At 40.2% G+C, this 25,793-nt stretch overlaps 1 protein-coding gene across 2 annotated transcripts in view; it reads right to left on the bottom strand.

Annotated features, from left to right (window-relative positions):
* The window catches only part of TSHR (thyroid stimulating hormone receptor), a 109,689-nt gene extending 84,309 nt beyond the window's left edge, over nucleotides 1-25,380 (bottom strand). The window contains exons 1-2 of one of the 2 annotated variants that reach the window (XM_033107010.1): nucleotides 25,234-25,380; nucleotides 24,605-24,926 (exon numbers count right to left, since the gene is read on the bottom strand). In XM_033107010.1, the coding sequence (XP_032962901.1) occupies nucleotides 24,605-24,774 (170 nt within the window). In that variant the 5' untranslated portion in view covers nucleotides 24,775-24,926; nucleotides 25,234-25,380. Of the gene's footprint in view, nucleotides 1-24,604; nucleotides 24,927-25,176 lie in introns of both variants that reach the window. The other variant, XM_033107008.1, reaches the window with a different exon arrangement.
* Between the last annotated feature and the right edge of the window lie 413 nt (nucleotides 25,381-25,793).

Below are 25,793 nucleotides of genomic sequence, written 5' to 3' on the forward strand. Positions count from 1 at the left end.
AGAAAATCAATATGGAAACAACAGCCTTAAATGATACATTGGACCACTTGGATTTAATCGATATTTTCAGAACATTTCACCCCAATGCTGCAAATTACACCTTCTTCTCAAGCGCACATGGAACATTTTCCAAGATAGATCATATGTTAGGCCACAAAACAAGTCTTGATAAATTTAAGAAAATTGAAATCATACCAATTGTCTTCTCTGATCACAATGCTATGAAATTAGAAATGAACTACAGGAAAAAAACGGGAAGACACACCAATTCATGGAGGCTGAATAACTTATTACTAAATAATGAATGGGTCAAGCAGGAGATCAAGGAAGAAATCAAAAGATATTTCGAGATAAATGAAAATGAAAACACGACGACCCAAAATCTATGGGATGCCGCGAAAGCAGTCCTAAGAGGGAAATTCATAGCTTTGCAGGCCTACCTAAAGAAACAAGAAACATCACTAATCAACAGTTTATCTTCACATTTAAGGGATCTGGAAAAAGAACAGCAAAATAAGCCCAAAGGGAACACAAGGAAGGAGATAATAAAGATCAGAGCAGAAATAAATGAAATAGAAACCAGAAAAACAATACAAAAGATCAATGAATCCAAGAGTTGGTTCTTAGAGAAGATAAACAAAATCGACAAACCTTTAGCCAGACTCATTAAAAAAAAGAGAGAGAGGACCCAAATTAATAAAATCAGAAACGAAAGAGGAGAAGTGACAACGGACACTGCAGAAATACAAAGAGTTTTAAGTAGTTACTATGAGCAACTATATGCCAACAAATTTGACAATTTGGAAGAAATGGACAATTTTCTAGAGGCGTACAACCTTCCAAGGCTAACTCAAGAAGAAACAGAAAACCTGAATAGACTGATTACCACCACGGAAATTGAATCAGTAATCAACAGTCTCCCAACAAACAAAAGCCCTGGACCAGATGGCTTTACAGGTGAATTTTACAAAGCGTTCAAAAAAGAATTATCACCAATTCTCCTCAAGCTCTTCCAAAAAATCCAGAAGGAGGGAAGACTCCCAAACACTTTTTACGAAGCCACTATCACCCTGATCCCAAAATTAGACAAAGACACCACAAAAAAAGAAAACTACAGGCCGATATCTTTAATGAACATAGATGCAAAAATCCTCAACAAAATATTAGCAAACAGAATTCAGCAATACATTAAAAAGATCATTCACCACGATCAAGTGGGATTCATCCCTGGTATGCAGGGGTGGTTCAACATCCGCAAATCTATTAATGTGATACACCACATTAACAAAATGAAAAATAAAAATCACATGATCATATCAATAGATGCAGAAAAAGCATTTGATAAAATCCAACAGCCATTTATGATAAAAACCCTTAAGAAAGTGGGAATAGAGGGATCTTATCTCAACATAATAAAGGCCATATATGACAAACCCACAGCTAACATCATACTCAATGGGGAAAAGCTAAAACCATTCCCCCTAAGATCAGGAACAAGGCAAGGATGCCCATTATCTCCGCTTCTATTCAACATAGTTCTGGAAGTTCTTGCCACAGCAATCAGACAAGAAAAAGAAATAAAAGGCATCCAGATTGGTAAGGAGGAAGTAAAGTTATCATTGTATGCAGATGATATGATACTATATATAGAGAACCCTAAAGACTCCACCAAGAAGCTATTAGAGCTGATAGATGAATTTAGTAAAGTGGCAGGATACAAAATTAATATTCAGAAATCAGTTGCATTTGTATATACCAATAATAAAACATCAGAAGGAGAAATTAAAAAAACAATCCCATTTACAATCGCTCCAAAGACTATAAAATACCTGGGAATAAATTTAACCAAAGAAGTAAAAGATCTATACTCAGAAAATTATAAGACACTGATGAAAGGAATGAAGGAAGATATAAATAGATGGAAACACATATCATGTTCATGGATAGGAAGAATTAATATAGTTAAAATGTCCATACTGCCTAAGGCAATATACATATTCAATGCAATTCCTATCAAACTGCCAACGTCGTTTTTCACAGAAATAGAACATATAATCCTAAAATTTATATCGGACCATAAAAGACCCCGAATAGCAAAGGCAATCTTGAGAAATAAGAACAAAGTGGGAGGTATAACAATACCTGACTTCAAATTATACTACAAGGCTACAGTAATCAAAACAGCATGGTACTGGCATAAAAACAGACACATAGATCAATGGAACAGAATAGAGAGTCCAGAAATAAATCCACGCCTATATGGCCATTTAATCTACGACAATGGAAGCAAGAATGTACGATGGAGTAATGACAGTCTATTCAATAAATGGTGCTGGGAAACCTGGACAGACACATGCAAAAAAATGAAGTTGGACCACCTCCTTACACCATATACAAAAATAAATTCAAAATGGCTTAAAGACTTAAATGTAAGGTCTGAAACCATAAAATACCTAGAAGAAAATATAGGAAGAAACTTCTCAGACATTACCCGGAGTAAGATCTTTACTGATATACACCCTCGCGCGAGGGAACTAAGAGAAAGAATAAACATGTGGGATTATATCAAACTAAAAAGTTTTTTCACAGCAAAGGAAACCATCAATAAAACAAGAAGGGATCCTACTGAATGGGAAAAGATATTTGCCAGTGATATATCTGATAAGGGATTAATATCACAAATCTATGGAAAACTTACTCAACCCAACTCCAAAAAAACAAACGATCCAATTAAAAAATGGGCAGAGGACTTGAAGAGACATTTTTCTGAAAAGGACATACAGATGGCAAACAGACATATGAAGAAATGCTCAACCTCGCTAACCATCAGAGAAATGCAAATAAAAACCACAATGAGATACCACCTCACCCCAGTCAGAATGGCTATCATCAATAAATCAACAAACAACAAGTGCTGGCGCGGATGTGGAGAAAAGGGAACGCTTGTGCACTGTTGGTGGGATTGCAGACTGGTGCAGCCGCTATGGAAAACAGTATGGAGGTATCTCAAAATTCTGAAAATGGAACTACCTTATGATCCAGTAATTCCACTCCTAGGTATCTATCCGGAGAAATCCAGAACTTCAATTCAAAAATCTCTATGCACTCCTATGTTTATTGCAGCACTATACACAATAGCTAAGACATGGAAACAACCAAAATGCCCATCGGTAGATGACTGGATTAAGAAACTGTGGTACATTTATACAATGGAGTATTATGCAGCCATAAGGAAGAAAGAAATCTTACCATTTGCAACAACATGGATGGATCTAGAGAACATTATGTTAAGTGAAATAAGTCAGACAGAGAAAGATAAGTTCCATATGATCTCACTTATTTGCGGATTCTAAAGAAAAGAATAAGTGAATGAACTAATCAGAAACTGTTTGGGAGACAATGAGGAAAAACTGAGGGTTGCTAGATGGGCGGGGGGAGTGGGGGGTGGGGGGGAGGGTGAGGGGATTGGAGGGCAGTCGGTGACCACAGGATGGCCACGGGGTTTGAAAATTAATCTGGGGAACGTAATTTGGTGGTTACCAGAGCGTAAGGGGGTTGGGGGGTGGGGGATGAGGGTGAGGGGGATCAAATGTACGGTGATGGAAGGGGAGCTGACTCTGGGTGGTGAACACACAGTGTGATTTATGGATGATGTGATACAGAATTGCACAACTGAAATCTATGTAATTCTACTAACAATTTTTACCCCAATAAATTAAAAAATAAATAATAATAATAAAAAAAAAAGAATAAGCAATAAATTAAAACTGGAGTTCACTACTTTAAGAGACTGGCCCAATTCTAAACTCCACTGGGCAGACAAAGCAGGCATATCTCATAGTTAAATATGATTATTTTCCTTGGCGTCAACCTATGAAAAATATTTAGGGAATATGGATTGTATGTTCAGCACAATGGTAGGCACAAATAGGACTGCAAGAAATATCTAAGCCATAGGCATTCACCCTGCTCCCAAATCCCTCCCATCACAGTTTCTCCATCTTCTAGGAGTCCATTCCATTGCTAAACAGCTGTTATCTTTAGAACAATCCTTCTTATACTGAATTTCAATCTGACGTGTGATAATCCAATTTGGAAGTAAAATTTTATTGGTCTAAGTTTTGTCTAGCAGGGCAACATTGGGTAGGTTTTAAATATCTGAAGACAGCGCAAGTCTGTCTCTTATTTTTCTCTTCCCCAGGGCCCCATTTGGGCTCCTCAATTCTTTAATATATCACGGCATACTGCCTACCTTCTTGGATGGCAATCACCTGAATTTACCCTAGTTTGTTAATTTCCCTTTTAAAATGTGATTCAATTTGTGCTGAATGTGTGAGACTATCATTTCTCCTGACTTAATGCCATATACTACTAATAAAATTAATATTATTAGGTTGGTGCCAAAGTAATTGCGGTTTTTCAATTATTTTTAACCTTTTAAACCGCAATTACCTTTGCACCAACCTAAAAATATTTTTAGAAATTTCATCTGTCTCTTGGCCCTTTCGATAGTTCACTACAGCTCCCAGAGGTTTTTACCATGAACTCTGTGGTAGGACTTTACCAATTTACTTTTTACAGTTACCCTTGTAACTGTGCAACTTATTATTTAGAGATAAATGTTGTAAGGTTTATATCTCAGTTAAATATCATCCTGCACATTTTGATTTATAGCACAGTCTTCTGAGATTATTTTTTTAACCTTGCTTCATTCAACAGATATTTATTAAGTACCCATTAAGTGCTAATCAGTGTTTTGGGCTGGGAGGTAATATGAAAAAACAAGTCATAGTCTCTCGTCTTGAGTATCTTAAATTTTAGTCAGGAAACTAGACATAAACTTTTCCATCACACAATATGTTAAAATCTATAACAGAGGTAGAGAGCAATGAGCATGCAAAGATGGAAGAGATTTAAATAATTGCAAACATTTTTATACTAATTTGCAATTTATGATTAGCTTGCATGTCCTATTTAATTCTCAAAATAATTCTAATGGATAATAGGGCTAATAAATGTCCTCTATTTACAGAAAAACTAGAGGATCAGAACAGTTAAGTGATCCAGCAAATAAGCAGTACTCTTTTTTAGAAATCCAGAACTAAGTGATCCTATTTTTCTGGTCCAACATTCATTTTCTATGATTCCCCAGAAATTCTGTATAGTACCCTCACAGATTTATGAGTGGATCTCTTTAGCATCATCTCAGCCTGTTGGTGTGAATTAATTTAAAGCAGTTATTCCACCAATATGTCAACTGGTCTTGGTCTGCGATACTCCTTTCAAAGTTTGAAGTCTATGAATAGATCTTCCTCAGGCTCCCATTTGTTATCTGTTGTTCCCTGACTTCACAAGTGTCCTCCAGTAGTCAGCTGATCCTTTAATTACTCTTCCTCTGCTCTGAACATGGCTTTAAAATGTCCCCTTTATGTTGAATTTCATCTTCAATTCCCAGATTTTTTTCCCCTCCTCTTTTCCAATGTCTGACACTAAAATCAGGAAAGAGTGGTAGGGTTAATAATGAAATGAAGCAAAATCCTTGGACCTGTCATGATTAATTGCTTTCAAATTTTGGCCTGTCTTTATGAAATTTGTTTCTTTATTTCCTCTTTGAAAACAAACCTGGGTTATTGAACGTCTGGGCTGGAATTTCTGCTGAAGAAAAACATTCAGAGGCTCTTGAAGTATGTCCAAGTTCTCAAGTCTTTTTTGTAAGTAGGTAAAAACCACTTGTTGGTTAAAAAAGAATTCTTCCCCCAACTTAAGTATTTTTCATCTGTGCACTGGTGAGCAACTTTCATTATAGGTATGACTTACATTTGAGGACAGAGAATATCAGATTAAAAGGATGGACTCTTGCTTTGTATTGAGTCATTTAATGGGAAAAGGAGTTTATAGGTCTCTTAATTTTGAATCATAACATCATATGAGAAAATACTGATTTTTTTACAAGGCATATAAAGATTTTCAAATTATTGGTGATTCAGAGAGAAAAATCAGGACTTGTTCAATCTGTATTTTAATCTATTTATGAATGTTTTCTATAAAACATTAAAAAATTTATTCCTGCTTCAAGCCACTCTCTTAAAGAAAATGGCCACCAGTTTTATGTTTCTAGCATACATGTATTTCAAAAACTAACAGAGTAACAATCAACAGGCTTAGGTTCAGGGATGTTTTGTTTGCCACATCTTATGTGCATCCTTGTCCACTCTGGACTCAAACGAGACGCACTGGACTCCTTAGGGCAGGGAATCTGGCTTTCCAAGAAGCCATCGAAGGGGCCCGATGACACCACCGAGGTTCAGGGGAGTGACTTTGATCAGCGGGAAGCAGGAGGTGGGAGGCAGCCCTCCCTGCCAGTTTTCTTTTTCCTCATGCTTACATCAGGAAGTAATCTCTGCCTCAGACTGTTTTCCAGGGAACCCAGGATAAGATGGCTATTGGTTAAAAATATCTATTAGCCAACACCGTAAAGTTTCATTTCAATCCAGGATGATTTTATGAACCTGCTATATGCAAGGCACTAGATTAGGTATTACAAGGGAAGCAAAGGTAAGATTCAATCCCTGACCTTAGGTGCCAATAGTCTAGAAGAGAAGATAAAACAACTGCACAGACAGCGTAGCTCTGAAAAGGGGATTCAGGACAGTTAGCTTCTCCTGAGAACAATGGAAGCCAATGATGTATTTTAAACAGGGAACTGAGACCCCATCCACAGTACATTTTAGACTTATCACTCTGACTTCTATGTTTAATGACAGAAAAAACTCCATTTCCGGTGGTTCAGGTGGAAAACAGTGATGGTGGTGTGAACTTTGATGTTGGCAATAAGAGAAATGAAAGGAGACAGATTCCAGAGATATGTAGATTGGTAATGATTACGGATTTGGTATTAGGAATGAGTGAGAAGACAGCATCAGGGAGAACTCTACGGTGTCTGCTTTAATGATCTGAGTAAATGGTGATGCATTCGCTAAGATGAACGTACAGAAAGAGTCTGGCTAAGATAATGAGGTCACTTTTGGAAATGCTAAATGTTAGGAGTCTGTCGGGTATGTAAATAGGCAGCGGGATGATATAGCTCCAGTGCGCAGAAGAGAGCACTAGCCTAAAGATCTGAAACTGAAATTCATTAGAATCTCCTTAGATGCATGAATGGGAGCAGACAAGGTAGCTGGCGCAAGTGTGGCATGAGAAGAGAACCTAAGAAACAACATGAATTAAGTGGTAGGTAAAGAAGGAAAAGCTTGTAAAGAAAGCCAAGGAAGTGCAAACAGAAAAGATGAAAAAGAAAAAGGGATGTGGCAGCCATGGAGACGTGCCACTCTGGTCACCCTCCAAGAAACAGCTTTCTGTTTAGCTATCAAGAGGCAGTTAGCAGCCTGCTTCCATCTGCAGCACGTTTGGGTTTCTCACATGTTTGAACCGAGGCCCTAATCATCCTGGGAAGCCCATAGCCAATGACGGAGCACGAAGGGCACTAGAGTCCGGCCGTTATGCCCAATGTGGGGCTTCTGTAACAGGCAGCGTTCACTTAAGAGGTCCCCATTGTCTTGGCCGAGACTTTGTCAGATGTGCAGCATAGTTTGAGGTTCTCCCTATCAAATACTGCTTCCTCTTCCTTCATCCTTCATAGATATTACCCCCAGAAAACCACATGCATTCCCAACTCTGCCTCAGCATAACCGAGCTGATATAGTTGGTACCAAAAGAGGTCTGAGAAAGCAGGAAGTAAAATGGAGTTTTGGAAATGCATCGCTTTCTGTCAGTTGGTAATGAAGATCCCATACTGGGTAGTATGTGGGAAACATACCCGGCACAAGGTGACAACCTAATTACTAAAACATTCATGAGTGATAGCTTGGAAGGATGTTCTGTGCAGGGAACTGCCCTGGCTTGTGCAATGATTCATGTCCTAGGAAAGCACATGTGTCTGGGTTGTGTTGGGGTGGGAGTGAAAGAAAGCAATGCCACCCAAGGAATTAGCTGGCTTTGACGAAATTGTATTAAAGCGACTATAGACAGATCATGAAAAGTAGAGAACAATTAGCAAACAATTGAAAACTAAATGTGAAGGTCTTTAGTCCCGTGGGAAATCAAAAAAAAGCTGAAGACCAAACTCAGGACTTACAGTTAAGACTTATGCTTTTATTTATCCCTCGGTAGAGATAAATAAACTGGGGTTTAGTCATTCAACAGAATACTGTAAAAGCATTGCTCTGCCCATGTATCAGTTGACATGGACGTCTGCCAGCCTGGAGTAGGAACTGAGCAGGACTTGGGCCCTATGATCTGGTGGGCCCTGCTAGAGGTGTTGGAGGTGTCAATAGTGGGGAAAGAGGTGGTATGGTGTAGAGTTTAAGGTCTCTCACAGCAGAATCACAATGCAGTCCCCTGGAATTCTGGATCAAGGCCACACCATCTACAGCGCAGAACAACAGCTCTTGGTATGCTCCTGGGTCAAATGAGACTGAACATTTTACCATGGAAACCAAGTGCCCTTGCATCCTGAACTGCTCTTCATGAGCTGAGTTCTGTAGGACTAAGTGATAATATCAGGCAGACTCAGCCGCAATTAATCAGATGGAGAGAGGTACGTAAGAATCAAACCTGAGCAGGACGGCAAAGAATGAGTCAACTGTACGAGCAGGTAACCCAGACCCCTAAGTCTCCAAGATTGCAGCACTGTGCCTTCCTTGGCTCACACCTATGGCTGGATAAGGTGTCTCATATAAGCAGTTTGAGGGAAAAGAAAAAGCAGAACTTGGTTAATGGATCAACTGGTTTGGTATACAGATTTTGGTCTAGTATGGTCTAGCTGAGATCCACCTAAAATGGATATCAGCTGCCTGTGGAAGTGGCTTTGAAAGACAGCTGCAAGGGAAAATTTTTCCAATGGGTAGATTTCATGGAAAAGTAGCCCGAGGTAAGAATATACATGGAATCATGAGCGACTGGATTAGCCAGCTGGTCAAGGGCCTGGGAAGGAAAAGACTAGAATTTTGCAGAGAAAAATGGGTTAAATAAATGAGGATAAATATAGGGTGTGAAATGTGAAGATCTGTGTATCCCGTATTAATGACCACCAGAAAGCAGCCACCATAGAAGAAGCATTGAATAATCAATACAAAATGACTTGATCAGTTGACAGTCGCCAGCCTTTGTCATTGGCCACCCGAGAATTAGCGTAATTGGCACATTAACACAGTGGACACTGCATGTCAATAGCACGGATTCCCTCTTATCAACTCTGATCTGGCTACTACCACCATTTGAAAGTCCAACTGGTTAGCAAAAGAAAACGTGGTGCTATTACTTGAGGGGACCACATGACCAGTTTGTGGCAAGTTGACCACTTTGAGCCCTTTCTTCCTAGAAGGACGAGTGTCATCGTCAGAGACACTTATCCTTGGTAACTGTCCACCTATCCTGCCCATCGAGCCTCAGCCAGCACCACTATTTGGGAAATTTTAAAGTGTCTGATCTAGGCATGTAATCTCATACAACATAGCATCTGACCATGAGACTTACTTCACAGAAAAGGAGATAGGGAGGTGAGTCCATGGTCATGGGATCCATTGGTCATATCACGTCCCACACAATCCAGAGCAGTTGGTTTTACCGAGCAACGGAATAGCCTGCCAAAGGCACAACTAAGGTGCCAACTTGCAGGCAATACTCTGCCACGATAGGATAACATTATGCAGGTTACATATTGAATCACAGACTTCTATTTCATATTTCAGTGTTGAGTCCCATTAGGAAGAATATATGGGTCTTGGAACGAAGGGGTAGAAGCAGGAGTGGCCCCAGGTGCCATGATAGCCAATGACCCACTGAGGGATTTTGTGCTTCCCATTCCTACAATTCTAGGCTCTGCAGGGAACCACAAGCTAGGATTGCCACCTGGAAACTCTGGACTCCTTAAGTCTAGGGACAAGCAGACTGAAGGGAGAGTTAATATTTTGGTAGGAATAACTGATCCTGATCAGCAGCGAGAGGTTGGCCAGCAGGTGTACAATGACAGTCGGGAGAAATATGTGTGGAATTCAGATCATCTATTTGCGAATGTCCTCATACTTGCTCAATTATGACTAAAATGGACAAGTCTGGCAACCCCAGCCCGAGAAGAGTATGGTTACCATAGGCTCAGACCCCTCAGGAGTGAGAGCTGGGATGGTAGCAGATAAGTCACAAAGGCCAACAAAGGTGGAAGCTGAGTGTGAGGGGAATTTAGAATGGACAATAGGGGTTAGAATGATAAGTACTAATTGTGGTCCTGAGACCAGCTGTAGCAACAGGGGCTGGAGTTCGTCCCCTAACCTCTCTCTTCAATCCAGGAAAAGATCTAAAAATGTCCCCTGGATTTTGCAACAAAGGTTGCCAATGCCTCTGGCAAGAACTTATTCCATTGAGTAATGGGGGCAGAAGCCAGACTGCACTAAGGTAAAGAGTGAATGGGAAGTAATAACATCAGGAGAGCACCTTGAGAAAATTCTAAGAATGTTTAGCTGTGAAGGTAGGAGACAGGTAGGGAAGGAGGAGTGAACAGATTTATTAAGATGTGAGAACTGTGGAGGGATTTTAAAATTTTTTTTTAGCAAAAAGAGACTTGAGTGTGTTTAGATAACAGTGAAAGGATCTGGGAGAAAAAGAGAGAGAGGAAAAAAAGTCAAGGTAGGTTTAGGAGAAGGGAGCATTGGATGCAGGAAGGAGGACTCGTCTTGTATTGTTGTAAGAGTACAGCAGCAAAGGATGGGTGGAGATGCTTTTAAATTAAGAATTTAGTTTTTGTTGCTTTGGTTGTTTTTATAATTCTCTCAAAATCCGTATGTTATAAATCTGTGTTCCCCACAATATTTGGTAAACACGTAACCTCCCATATTCTTACTCTGTTAAATGAAAAAGGTTATCACTGAATAATCAAGAGCACTGTGTACACGTAAACAATTACTTCCTTGGTCTTCCTAATACTTCTCCAAAGTATGGCAGAGCCCTCCGATGGCTTTCATTGAACAGATACAAAAGATGAGACACAGAAAGGTTAAGTGCCTTGCTAAAATGTTCATGACTTGCTCAAGTTCTCCTGCCTTAATATCTCCATTTCTATTTACCACTTTCACTATATAAATAGTCCTTTCACCTAGTCATACAGCAATTTCCTTGTTGTGTGGAAAACGTGCATCCTCTTCACCATGACTTTTAGCTGACAGCGCTTCATCCAAGGTACTTCCCCACCCTACTTGGCTGCTGTTGAAAATGAAGATACTGGATATATTATACAAAGACAGCATAGCACCTCCAAGGCACCCTACTTTAGTAGTCACGAGAGACGTACTTTCTGTAAAGTGACGCATTGCTTATGAGTGAAAGGAATTCCTTGTAAGTACATTAGAACTTTTATTGTCACACAGAACTGAATCCGACTGAACCTTAATGGATTCTTTCATGCTTCATAGAGCACATTTCAGAGCTTCTGGCTTTGTTGTTTTAGATTCCAGGGATTGTAGATGGTTGTGAAATGGCAACTGGTTATACTACAAAGGAAGGCCAGCCAAGCATTAAATAGGGGCATGTGGAGAGTTTGGAAATACTAACAGGCTTTTCAGCCAAAATCTGACACAGAACAGATAAATCCTTTTTACAGATTTATGGGCCCTATTGGGACAGAGACCACCACCCCACCCCTCCCCGCCCACCCCACGCCCCCCAGTCAGAATTTCTGTCACTTTAGCCTACTAACTGTAACTCCTCAGGGAGGAATATCTCTGGAAGAAGATAAGAAATCTTGTAAATCTTTAAAATATCCCTTTGGCACAGTGGACAAGTGTTTGCTCTTCTTAATAAAGCTGCATAGCCCTCAAGCCAAACAGTTGCCGAATGGTCCCTGCATGGAAGCTTGTCGTCTCTAATGTAATGCTCCCACCGAGGGTTAGATCAGGCCAAATTTCACAGGTCTCAGACCCACTGTTGCATTAGTGATAGTAGTTAACCTGTGATCAAGGCTTTATTCTGGTTTATCAGGTATGTCGTGTACTAGCAGTACCTCATGTAAGCCTCATTACCACTCCGTGGAGGTAGCAGATCCTACTAGTTTGTTCATCCTGTGTGTTGAACAGATAGTCTCCCACGCAGCGAGTTGGGGGAGAGCTAGAATTAGACCACTGTATCTTCTGCCTCTAAGCCCAGTGTGGATTGGAAAGAAATAGCTGAGAAGTAAGTTCTAGGAAGAAGAATCTACTTCTCTCATTTAATCTTTTTGTTTTCTTCTCAGCAAAGTTTCTTTATTGGTATATTGGTTAAATTTTTTAATGGCAAAATAAGATATAGAAGCCAATATTATGATAAGAAACACGATTATACATAGGATATTGTTTGAGTTCTGCAGCTTCCCTACAACAGAGAAAAAGCCCTTTGGATAAGTAGCGGCTCTTAAAAGGGTAAAAGAGTTACAGATAATGGCTCCTGCATTGCTATTAAGTCTTTCCCGAAGTGTTGACTAAGATTGCCACGGGATCCAGGAGGGATGAGCGCATGGTTTTCCTCAGCCAACTGGCTAGAAACACTCTCCTTCACAAGATGGGTACTCTTAAAACCTTTTGAGGTGGGAGAGTCATTTCATGGCTCTAAGCCTCTGAGAATGAGTGCGGGCATTTTTGGTGTTCAGATTATTATATCTAAGGTGTAAGGCATTTAGACACAGAGTGGGGCTGCTCTCTACACCAGTGTGTTAGAAATGAACCTGCCTGAAAAGTCCTGAAAGTACTTTTTGGCCTGTTTACATCTGCTTTCCCACTGGGCCGCTTGTCTGATGGCCCACACTCTTTCTGTCCCTACCGAGTGGATGACACATGAAAGCATTACGCCGAGTGAAAGAAAGAAGCCAGGCACAAAGGTCACATGTTCCATGATTCCGTTCATATAAAGTGTTCATATAAAGTGTCCAGAATAGGTATATCCGTAGAGACAGAAAGCAGATTAGTGGTTGCCAAGGCCTATGGGGAGAGGGGGAATGAAGATTGACTGGTTAATCAGTGTTAAGAGCTCACCTTCTATTTCATTTGTAGTTTATGCGGTATATAATGCTTTACAGCAATCTACAAAAAAACATGACCTGTCCGATAATTTCTCTGATCTCATTTCCTACAAAGCTCTCTGCTTCAGCCACATTTCTCTCCTTGTTACGTCTTAAACATACTATGCATATTCCTCCCTGTACTCCCAACTCTGGGTCTTTGCGTTTGTTCAGATTTTTTCCCCCCAGATTGATATTCAGATGTGGCCTTCTCAGTGAGGCCTTCTCTGAGCATTTAAAATGCAACTGCCAGCATTCCTTTTCCCTCTCCTATCCTTTATTTTTCTCCATTATACTTATCACCATAAGACATCCTATGTGTTTTACTCATTTATTTTTTTGGCTATTTCCTGCTCCTAAATTGTAAGATCAATGAGGTTGTGTATTATTAATATATACCTCCAATGCCTAGAAGAGTACTTGCATATAAGAGGTGATCAATGAATATTTATTGAAAAAAGAAAGGTAAAAAGGAAGAAAAACTAACTACCATAAAATATCACCTATCTAGAGGTAAGATTTCTGGTCATTTCAAATCTTTGGACCATGGCCATGTGCCCACAAATAACTGAAAAAGGTGTTGAGAAGGAAACAGAGTAGTCACAAAGCCCACTAAAGACTTTATCCTCAGAGAGCCCCTCACGTATGCCCTCCCTTTAAATTCTATTTATTGTCATGTACCTTTCCCCAAAGTTAACCTTCTAGTTTCTCAGCTCAGAAAAGATTGAAATAATAAAACATGAAGTGACAGTAGCTGGCAATTAGAAGAGACAATTTCAGTCCCCTCTCTGAAGCTGAATAATTACAATAACATTCGGGTATGGGTAAAATTAAGCTAATGTCTACAAAACGTAAGCCAAAGGCTTCACGTTTCATATAAATACAGAGATCATGTTTTTGAAAGAAAAATTGGGACACAGGGAGCTCTTTACAGGTGCAAGAGGGGTGTGGGAAGTTTAATTAAGATGATAATGAAATATTTGAATTTCTGGAATATTCTAACGATAAAATATTTTAAATAGGGCTGTAACAGAAAAATTCAGGTCATATTTATATGTCATTAGAGTGACATATAAGTGTTGTAAGAGAACAACACTTATTAGATGGTTTAAAAATCACAAATGCCTGTTTTGTAATTTTAAGAAAAGAATTTGCTTCAAAAATTTCTGGGACTCCTTAAATGTTCTTAAGAATTCATACAGAAATGAAACAAAGCACATAGAGTTAGATTTCTAAATGGAGCCCTTTAAAATCGAATTTGTAGCTTTGAATAAATAGGACCATTTTGTCCATACTCAGAATTTCCTTCAACTATTTTTTAACTCTAGTAATGAAAGGCAAAATAGTAAGTAAGCATACCATCCAGCTTCAGTGAAAATGGAGACAGGGTCAGTATGAAGGATTTAATGTCAGATATGAGGCATTAGATACTTGTAAAATCTATTTTTAAACCATTGATTTGGAGAATAGCCGCATTTAGTGAACTTTTGCATAAAGAGCCTACTCAAGGGTTAAGTGTGAGGCATAAACAAATAATCGTAATAATGTATTCTTAACAAAAAATATCACTTTGAAAAATCAGGACATTTTTGTTTATTTTTTTCAATATATTTTAGTGTTCTTTGTAATAAAATAAAAATATTAAGTCATAGTTAATACCAAATATACATTTGTCACACACAAAAAGCCAAATTATTCCAAAACAGAATTTCTTAACTTTTTGTTAAGAAACAGAATTTCTTAACTGTTTTGAAAATCTGAGGAAAGTTATAGATTCTCTCAGCAGGGCACTGATATACTTGTATACAAATTTTTACTTCATCATAGATTCCCAGGAAGACAATCATGGGCCCCTAGGAAGCCCATGGACTTCTGATTAACGAATCTTAATCTGAAGGGTAATAAACATACTTGCACAACAAGGAGATATTAAAATAATTGAATAGTTATATCAATTCAAGTTAACGATTTCTCAGCTCTGGAGGGGGAAAAAAACTGTTTCAATTAATTGACAAGTCCAGATAAAATTCATTCATTTAACAATATGTTTTAAGTATTCTGAATTAGTTTTCTATGTCTACTACTTTATCAGAACTGGTATAAGAAAATGGACTCCAGGATAGCCAGGGTTTGTTCACACAGGTGAAATCACTAGACATTCAGGACCAAGGGGTCTGAGGAGAGGGTTGAACGGGCATGGCCTCTGCAGAGCTGGTCTGACTATTGAGGCTGGGCTTTAGGCACACACACTGCCTCCTACCTGCACATTTTCACTGGCCTCCTTCAATCCCTGCCATTGGTATCCATCAAGTCCCTTACTTGGGTCAAGTTACTGGGACATTCAAATACAGAGTTGCATTATCCTGAAGGTACGTACAAGGAAATACTCTGGGAAGGTATATATATGAAGCCACAGGAACCACAGTTAAATGACGGAAAAGAATTCAAATTCACAGTAATTTTTAAGAAGTTACATAAAAAAGAAACAAAACCAGAGACTTCAAAGGAATGTCCTGATTACTCTTGTTTGCTGCTGGGTACCCCAGATATCCTCGGGGTTCTCTTCCACTTACCTCTTGCTTAGAAGCACTACATTTGGAAAGTGTAGGAAGCTCTGGATGGAGTTAATTTCTTGGAGGTGGCTGTTCAAAGGAGCACCTTGAACATAGTTTAATAATATGAACATAGGGTGAAACAGGCGGGGAGAGATGTGGAACTCCGTCAGACGTGATTTCAGTATCTAAAAAACTAGTGTCGCAGATAGCCAAGAAAAATATGAAACAAAGGTAGAATTTCATCTACCTTAAAAGAGCAATAAAACTTAAGGACTTTGGGGCTGGCCTGGTGGCTCAGGTGGTTGGAGCACCATGCTCCTAACACTGAGGTCGCCAGTTCCATTTCCACATGGACCAGTGAGCTGCACCCTCTACAGCTAAGATTGTGAACAACAGCTCTCCTGGGAGCTGAGCAGCTATGGGCTGCCAGGAGTGGCCGGCAGCGACCAATGCCTCAGCTCGGGTGGGGAGCGCATAATACCAGCATGGGCCAGGGATCTGTGTCCTACACAACTAGACTGAGAAACAACGGCTTGAACTGGAGCGGGGTGGAGGTGGAAGAAAGAGAAAAGTTAAAACAAAAAAGCAAACAACTTAAGGACTTTGAAAAAGAATTGTAAAAGGGTATGAAGAACAAAACAGAATGACATTAAAGTGCCTCTGGAGAGATACATTCATACATTCATTGACTAAACAAATACTCGTATTTATCGACTACCAGTTATACGCCAGGCTCTTTCTGGGCACGTGGGATGCATAACGGAACAAAACACACAACAAAAACAACAACACCCAAAAATCTTTCCCTTGTGGAGATTATATTCTTGTGGAGAAAGACAAAATAACATAAAAACAAGCAAATTACGGAGTGTATTAGAAGGTGACACATGCTATGGATTATGTAAGAAAGGAAAAACAAAAAAAAGGGATGTTAAATTTTAAGATTTAGGAAAGCCAGGTTGAGAAAGTAACATTTGAACAAAAACTTGAAGGAAGTGAGATGATTAACCATAGGGACATCTGGGAAAATAATGTTCAAGACATAGGGAAGAACCTAATGCATAAACCCTGACAAGTGTGAGGAACAAGGCAAGGAGGCCAATGGAATGAGAGCTGAATTATGAGCTAAAGTAATAAGAAATAGAATTGGAAAAATAAAGGTCTGAATCATGTAGGGCCTTTTGGGACACTATAAGCACTTTGGTTTTTATTTTGAGATGACCAGGAAGCCTGTTGGAAGTTTCTGAGTAGAGGAGGGTCATGGCCTGACCTATGTTTAAAAACAAACTCTTTGGCTCCTGTGTGAAGAATAGATGGCGAAGGGCAAGGGCAGAGGCAGGAGACATTTAGGAGGCTGCAGAGAAGACACTAAGTATCATGAAGAGACATTTTCCTAAAGAGGACATACAGATGGCAAACAGACATATGAAAAAACGCTCAACCTCACTAATCATAAGAGAAATGCACATAAAAACCACAATGAGATACCACCTCACCCCAGTCAAAATGGCTGTCAATAAATCAACAAACAACGAGTGCTGGCAAGGATGTGGAGAAAACGGATCCCTCGTGCACTATTGGTGAGATTGCAGATTGGTGCAGCCACTATAGAAATCAGAATGGAGGTATTTCAAAAAGCTGGAAATGGATCTACCTTATGACCCAACATAAGGTATCTATCCTAGGTATCTATCCAGAGAAATCCAAAACACTAATTAAAAAAAATTTATACACCCCTATGTTTATTGCAGCACTATTCACAATAGTCAAGACATGGAAATAACCAAAATGCCCATTGGTAGATGACTGGATCAAGAAACTGTGGTGCATTTATACAATGGAGTATTACGCAGCCATAAAGAAGAATGAAATCTTACCATTTGCAACAATATGAATGGACCTAGAGAACATTATGCTAAGTGAAATAAGTCAGATGGAGAAAGACAAATACCATATGATCTCTTGTATGTGAAATGTAAAGAATAGAATAAATGAACAAACTAATCAGAAACAGTCTCAGAGATATAGAGGAAAAACTGAGGGTTGCTAGATGAGGGGGGTAAGATTTGGGGAGAAGGTGAGGGGATTAGAAAGCACAACAGGTAACCACAAGATTGCCACGGGGACACGAAAGTCAGCTTGAGGAATATAATCAATAACATTGTAAAGATTTTGTAGGGTATCCGATGGACACTTGTCTCATTAGGGAGACCACTTCATGAATGATGTAGGTGCCTGAACTATACCTGAACCTGAAGCTGAATATTAATGAATGTCATCTATAATTTAATATATATAGTCACAAGAAGTGGAGTACAGCATAAGGAATCGAGACAGTAGAAATGTAATGGCTGTGTGTGATGTCAGAGGGGTAGCAGATTGGGGGAGGAGGGTTATCACTTTGTGAGGGGTATAAATGCTTAACTATCGCATTGTTTTGTACACCTGAAACTAATTTTTTTTTTTAAAGTATCTTAAGAGAGCCAAAGAAATGCAAAGTCAACTGAAGCAGTACAGGAAGTTCCCTATCACCTAAGGTATGTAGGGGTTGCAGATTCTGAGGTAGTACTGAGACCAACCCCTTTTTAAGTTACTGACTCCTAGTGACAATAAACAAGGCTTAGAATATCCCAATATGTCCCTCCGGACTTTATATCTATTAGTAAGATCTATTAGTACTGTATCCTTCAAATTGGGACAACTTTGAGAGTGAAAGGAGTGCAAATAGTTACACCTTGACAACAGGTTGCAGTTAGATGGGGCAACCCTAGCTATAAGGAGCCTAGGAAGCCACTGGATGGTTGGGTCCATGAAGAACCTAAGTTCTAGAACCTAATGGGAGTGAGACTAGTTTGCTTAATGATTAAAAATGTCTTTTAGCTTGGGAAAATTTAGAATTAAGAATAGAAAAGAGAATCTAAATCAGACCCAAAGTATTAATATGTTTGTGTTAAGTTTAAGAATAATCAATATATATTTGGTATTTTCAGTAATTATAGTATTTAAACTTGTCCTATTGGAATATCTAGTAGATTGGCCTTGTGATTCCAATTTAAAATATATAATTGAGTAATTTATTTTAACCTGTGATTTAAGTTGACAAGGAAATTATTTTTTACTAAGTTTACTTGGAGAGAACTTATTAGGGTAGAGGGAAAACTATTTTTTCCTTCTCTACATTCCCAAAAGCACACCTAGGAAATAGAAGAGCCAGACATTCAACTCTGCTGATCTCGCACCAGAGTGTTCGCTCTTCACCACTTTACCCTCCTGCCCCTGTAAATAGCATTGGGATGTTGAAAAATGTAGGATTCCTGGTACTTATAAAGTTTAATTTAATAGATTTTCTAGGATTTTCTAAGCATTTGGAAAGTTTTGTCAAACATTCAACTGCTTTAAAAGAAAACATATTAAATTTGTATTCAAACTATTTATTATTTTAACAAATTATTTATTAAAACGTTATTGAATTATAAAATCTTCCTTAAAGTAATTGTTGCAATTAACTAGATTTACAAGTAAAGTAATAAATATATGGAAAACTCAAAAAAAGAACTAGATTGTATGTTTATGACTTTAATGGATCAAATATTTTAAAAATCAGTTACCCCAATAAGTCTTTTTTGTGCACAAAAGCTGCCTCGGCAGACATCAGAATTCACCTTTACCTGTGTGTAGAAAGTAGTAACATATTGTGTTGGTCATCAGTATCTTTGTTCCAACTGAATAAATCAAACTCCTTCACTATTCAGGTTGGAACTCTTCAAAGCTTTTCAAATGAGCAGTTCCACTTCCCAGAATACCACTTTCCCACGCTCTTCCCAACCCCAATCCCAACCCTAACCCCAACCCCAATCCCCTACCCCTGCAACCCGTATACCCAACTGCTACAGGTTCAGGATGTAGCTCAAGCCTTCCCTGAACCCCAGTTTAAGTCAGTTCCCCCATCTCTACCAAGTATAACCTCAACACACACAATTATATGTTTATGAGATTATTTGATTAATATGCAGACTCCGCAATAGACTATAAGATGCCTGAGGACAGGGACATGTTGGTGTTTTTCTCCACTAAATCCAGAGCTTACCACAGTATCTGGAATACAGCCAGTGCTTAATTAACATTTGCAGAATGAAGAAAGTGAGCAATGTTGAGAGCATAGGGCCCTTCTTTGAGGGAAATTCTCCATTGTGTGTAATGTTAGAGGGACTCAGTTCTGCATCTTCCACTACAGACACCAAATGTGGGAGAGGGGGATCTCCTCCCTCTCTCTAGACCCAGCATCTAGGACACAGCATGTAACAAATGCCAGATAATCGGATGTTCCCTTATAGGATATTATTCTCTGGCTGGTGATTCAAAGAGGCAGGGACAGTTGAGAAATCATTGATAGCAGCAGACAGACAGTTCAGCAGCTGTGGGATGGGGAGCCCAGCACCACAGAATCCGGTGGCTGTGGCTGAGGTGTTGTCCTTGATGTTGTTCCAAACCAGATGGTTGGCTGTGGCTCCCACTTCCTGACTGCCCTGGACCCTGGCTTACTTTCAAAGCCTGGTTCTACAATGATTCTGTAAATTACATGTTATTCTTTCAAAATATTTCTTTCCTCCATAAGCTAGACGGAATGGGTTTTCTGTTACTGACCATCAAAAACCTTGAGAGAGAGGGAGAGAGGAAGAAGAAGGGAGAGAGAGAGAGAGAGAGACTAAAAGAATAAATCATGGAGCCCGGAAGCATAAAGTGAAGCCTTTTAAGTCACAAAGTATTGGACTGTGTTTGGGCAGCAGGTGGATTCTAAAGCAGAGGGCTGAAAACCAAATGTTATTCAGGTTATGACCACTGATTGTGACTAAAACAAGTGTGAAATGTGAAGCAGATGTGACTTGGAGATACGTGAGATTATTTTAGGTGGAATGCCCACATGGTATTAAATAACATTGAATGACATCATGAGAAAGTGACTCCCTTTTCCATTGTTTTCCAATCCTTCTGATACCACCAAGGACACCATGTTGGATTGGTATCTCTTTACTATTTCTTGAGCATTTATTACTCTTCCTTTTTTCTAAAGAGAAAGCAACCACAGGCACAGAGCATTCACAGACCATAGTCTTGAGCTAGAACATTTCTGTTTTCACTGTATTTAGTTTTCTGGTTACCTCCTATTTATAGCAAGTCGTGCTAATTTTCCAGCTATAGTTGTGATACCACTTTCTAAATAAATTTCTTTCAGTTAAAGACATGAGTGAACTTGAAGATACTGAGCAAATAATAGCACAGGTGGAACACAGATAGGACAAAAATACTGAATGATTGTCTTCATCTTAGAAAATTCTGGAATAGCCAGTCACTTAGAGGCACAGATGCAGAATGCAAAAGACTAAACACTGAAGCAAAAATCGGAACCAAAAACAATAGTCGCAACAACTCCTTCGGAAACATTTCTGAAGGCACACAAGTGTGTGATGGACAAACCATTGCTCGACTGAAGCTCTAGACCCCAGATGGTGGGGGAGGGGGTGGAAGGGGTGGAGGTGGTGATTATAGATTGTTGCCATCACGAAACTAAAAGCTAGTAGGTCGAAAGGACCAGGTGAGGTAAGGAAGCACTTTCTTGAGGAAGAATCCACGCACATCTAGAATGGTCGTCAAACCCTATTCACCTCCCCATTCAGAGAAGGGATAGTCCAATTGTGCACAGAGGTAGCAAATGGCAATGCTCTGAATCAGAGTGATAGGTCAATCTTGTTATTCTTGGTTTTGAGGTGATATGATCTATAATTACATACCAAAATTTAAATTTTAAATTTTATTCTGCTTGCTTCATTTAAGTTTCCTTAAATCAGTAAATCTCAACTGACAAGAGCGTTTGTTTTTCAAACTACCTGCATATCAAAGATTGTAGAATGTTCCATGGGGCGGCAGGGGGATGGGGGTTACGGATGCCAGCCTCTCCTTCACCTACCACCTAGTTAGAACCTAGTTTTAATGAGAGTGTATCATCGCTCTCTGAAGGCGGGATGTGGAGAAAAAGATTCAGAACCACTGTGTCAGTAAGAGCCACAACAGTGTACTCTGTCCCACCCGTCCACTGGACCATGTGGCAGGAGTATGGGTAGTGCAGAACGAGGCCATCTGTTTACCTTTCAGCACCGTAATATCTGGATAGAAGATAAGGCTTAGGAAAACTGATCTCAGAACCATAATAATTTATGAAACAGCTAGGCAGTGGTTACACAGCGTCTAGATTAAGAAAAGCAGTGACCACCCAGACCAAGTTTTTAATGAGAAAGATCTGGTTTGTTTAGGGAATGCCGGCTATAACTTAGATGTAGGCTTTCTTTTCCTCCTTCCCTCCCATCCTCTGTCTTCCTCCTCCTTTTTGTTCTTTCCCTTCTCCCTAACCTCCTGTTTCCTGAGTTCTTACAAGTTTCTTAGGCCAACAGCTCCCAAGGTTATCTGGCTTATTGAACATCATTCGTTTTCAAACTTCTTTCTCCAGAGCCTCATGACAAGACTGGGGAAAAGCTGACAGCTGAGACCCACTTTCATCTGAGAGCAATGGTTTGAGGGGGCAGCTCTGTGGTATTTCAAATCCTGACACCACCACTTACAAGCTATGTGACATTAGGCAAACTGCTCATTTTTGTAGTGCCTCAGTTTCCTCATTAATTAAATGAAAATAACAAAACCATCTACTCAATTGGATTTTGTGAAGATTCAATGGGTTGAGTTCATGTAAAGTGCTGAGAGCAGCACAATATAATTGTCAGCTTAACATTTTGACTTCTTATAAAGTTCCCTTTAACAAAAGAGTTCTACAGCCCCCCCAAACTTTGGAAAATCACTTCGCTACCATTGTAGATGGTGTGGTCATTGTTTAGATTAGCACAGCATTCTACCCATACTTTTCAATAGCCTCTTCCCTATCTCAGAATAACTTCGTTCTTCAGAATAGCAGCCCCCCCAATTGTTTTAAAGGTCAGAGTCTCCTTGCTGTTATATTTATCCAGTTCTTAGTCTTTGTGACTCAGTGGATTCTGTCAGACTATTCTTATTAGCATCACACACATCAGAAAGCACCTAACTGAATCCTCTGTTTTACCCAGAAGGGATCTTGGGTCCTTCTGAATAGATTATCTCACCCAATTTCACAGTTAGTGAGAGGGGGATGAAGAGAATGCAGGTTTCCTGACTCCTACTCCATTGTTCTTTCTCTGATATTATTACCCTTTCTCCTCATCATTTGGTGGAATTATAAACAGGATGACTCCAAGTTCCTTTCCACTGTCAGAGCCATTTCTCTTTAATAACTTAAAATTCTGCCACCTTTAAATAAGTCTCTGTAGAAGTGATGCCTTTGGCCTTCTCTCTCCCTGCCACACAACTGACAATCTGAGACTAGCAGATTCACGTGTTCATTCATTCACTTAAGCCTTTTTTTTTTTGGACACCAAAGTAGTTCCAGCATCTCTGTGTTAGGGGAGGTCGTGGCTTATTTGGATAGGCACACAAAGAAAGGTTACACGCTGTGTGTGAAAGCACGCTGTGTGTAAGGGCTAGAGAAGGGTTCATGCACAGAATGTTGGGAGGAGGTGGGGAGAAGAGGTAGCTTACCCAGCCTAGGGGTTATGAATCAGGAGAGGCTTCCTGAAGGATTTGACTCCTAGTCTGGATCTTGGAAAAGGCATGAGCCAGATGAAGAAAGGGGAAAAGTTGCTTTAGGCAGAGGGGGTGACATATGGGAGGGAAGGCAAAGGCAGTTTGTGAGAGGAAAGAACTTTGGGGAAAATGCCAGAAGTTCTGTTCAGTAGCAATGGAAAGTCAGACAGATTAGGAGGCATGAGGTTTGAGAGAAATACTAGGCTTGGTCTTAGAGGATCTTGTAGGTTGTAGAAAACATTTTTATCCTGGAGGCCACGAGGAGTCAATGTAGGGGTTTAATAAGAGTAAAGAATATATTTTATTCTGTGGTTGCAGCATGGAGAATAAAGCAGTATTTGGAGGTTATTGCACAAATTAATCCAGGTGAGATAAGAAGCCGAGGTATCTCAGAGCACAGAAATACATACTCATACTTGTACCGAAACATTCATCACCTACTGTTGAATGTCCCTATGAGCTAAATTCTTGAGAAAAAGCTCCGAGTACAACTTCACCATTGCTTTTCATCTATCCACATTCTCTATAATAACCTGTACTTTTTTTACCTTAACTGGGTTTAACCAGCCTAGGTTATTGTACATACATAAAGCTTATTTAACATCAAGTTCCGAATTTGGTAGTAGTTAACATGCAGATAAAAATATATTTTATAAAATTTCATCTCTTTATACTTTCATCTCTTTATACTTTATACCATGCCTATCCCAAAGCAGGTTTCTGGATGTCCTATGTAAGTGGGCAGTTCATATTTGAGAAAGTAATTTAGATATTTCATACAAAGTTACCTTCACAGAAAGTATGAAGGGTATATTTAAAAAAGAGCCCCTGATTAAATTTTTGTCAACTACTTGATGAATTAGCAGACCAGCTAAGATAATTTCCCATCTAGAAAAACTAGAAGAAGTACAGGTTTTTTTTCTTCAATTATTTATTACCCAAAATAAAACAAGATAAACAATTCTGTTCTTGAGTTGCTGAGATGAAGCTAAGGTTGAGGGGGTGAGGGGAAGACAAAGTGCAGAATAGCAGCTCTCTAGAAAGAACAACTCTCACTTTCATCTTGCACCAAAGTTTTGTTACCTTTTCCTGTGTTATTAATAACTACTATGGTGTCAGCAATCCCAAGTTTGGGCGACTGACTTTTTACTCATCGTAGGCGCGCGTGTACACACACACACACACACACACACACACACACACACACACCCCCTCTGGCATACCCTCAAGCTCTTTTTGCGCACTTCCGTCCACCTTTCCAGCTGCACTTGGCCTCTGGGCCCTACCTTCTCCTCTCCGAGGTACTTACAGAGTCTGCGTACTGGGCGGTAGGCTGGGGATGCTGTGGATATCCTTGCAGGTGACTCTGAAGTTGTCCTCCTGGTGGCACTCGCAGGGTGGAGAGGGACACCCTTTACCCCACAGGCTCCAGGGCAAGGCAAGAAGCAGCGCCAGCTGCAGCAGGAGCATCAGCGTCATTTTCCACGGGTCCCCAAGGCTATTTCTTCAATCTCCACTATCGTGTCATTCTCCAGCCCTCTGCCCCTCGGGTTCTCCAGGGTGAAGGAGAGAGGGAGGTGTGGAAGAAGAGAGGGCTCGTTGGGGTTGTGACTCCAGCACCGAAGAAGAGGCTGGAGAGGGGAAAGAAGAGACTCTTAAGTGTTCCGTTTCCCTAGGCAACTCTCCACCCAAACAAGCCTATTGGCTTTACTTTCCTTGCCTAGAGCCACGCAGATTGCTCCTTCTGTTCCCTGATACCTAACGCCGGTCCGGGTTATCCCCTCTGCTTTCCAACCAGCCCCGCGCGTTCTTCCCATTAGTTCTCTCCAAGCCTAATATAGACGCCCCCTCCTTTCCTTGTCTCTAAACCCAATGGGCCACCTTTTCCCGTGGGTAGCCTCCTACAAACGCTGCCTGCCGGGATCCCGCCGCACGCACTCTCTATCCAGAGAAAGTCCCTGCAGAATGAACTGTGCAGGGCGGACTGGGGTCCTGCAGAACTTCAGCTCCTCCGGGCCTAAGACGCCTCTGCTGACGCCCCTCCGACGTGCAGCCGAAGCCGGGGCGCGACACCTCTGCCGGATCCTCGCTGCTCCCCAACTTCTGCACAAACCTGGTCCACTCTGCGCGAGCGGCCCCACACTCACGCAGAAATAGCCGCGAGGGGTCGCCTGGCGGCGGCCGGCTCGCCTTACAGCAGGGTGACTCGGAGAGGCGGGTCGGGAACTTGGCTCTGCGGCCATCTGCTGGGGAGAACAGAGAACGGCAGGAACAGTTCTGGTGTCTTCGAGGGAACTCCGAATCCAGCTTTGCTATCAGCGTTTGAAGCCAGCAGGTAAATTCTGGTCAGCCCAGGAATTTTATTGAGCCATATACTTCTCCTTCCCCCCAGAAGATGTAGAGACAAAGAATATTTAAGTGGCACACTCTCATCTATTCATCATTCTTCACACAGTAGCCAAAAAATTTTTTTTAAATATAAATCAGATTATGCCAAT

The sequence above is a fragment of the Rhinolophus ferrumequinum genome, chromosome 6 (assembly GCF_004115265.2).
Source record: "Rhinolophus ferrumequinum isolate MPI-CBG mRhiFer1 chromosome 6, mRhiFer1_v1.p, whole genome shotgun sequence".
Lineage (NCBI taxonomy): Eukaryota > Metazoa > Chordata > Mammalia > Chiroptera > Rhinolophidae > Rhinolophus > Rhinolophus ferrumequinum.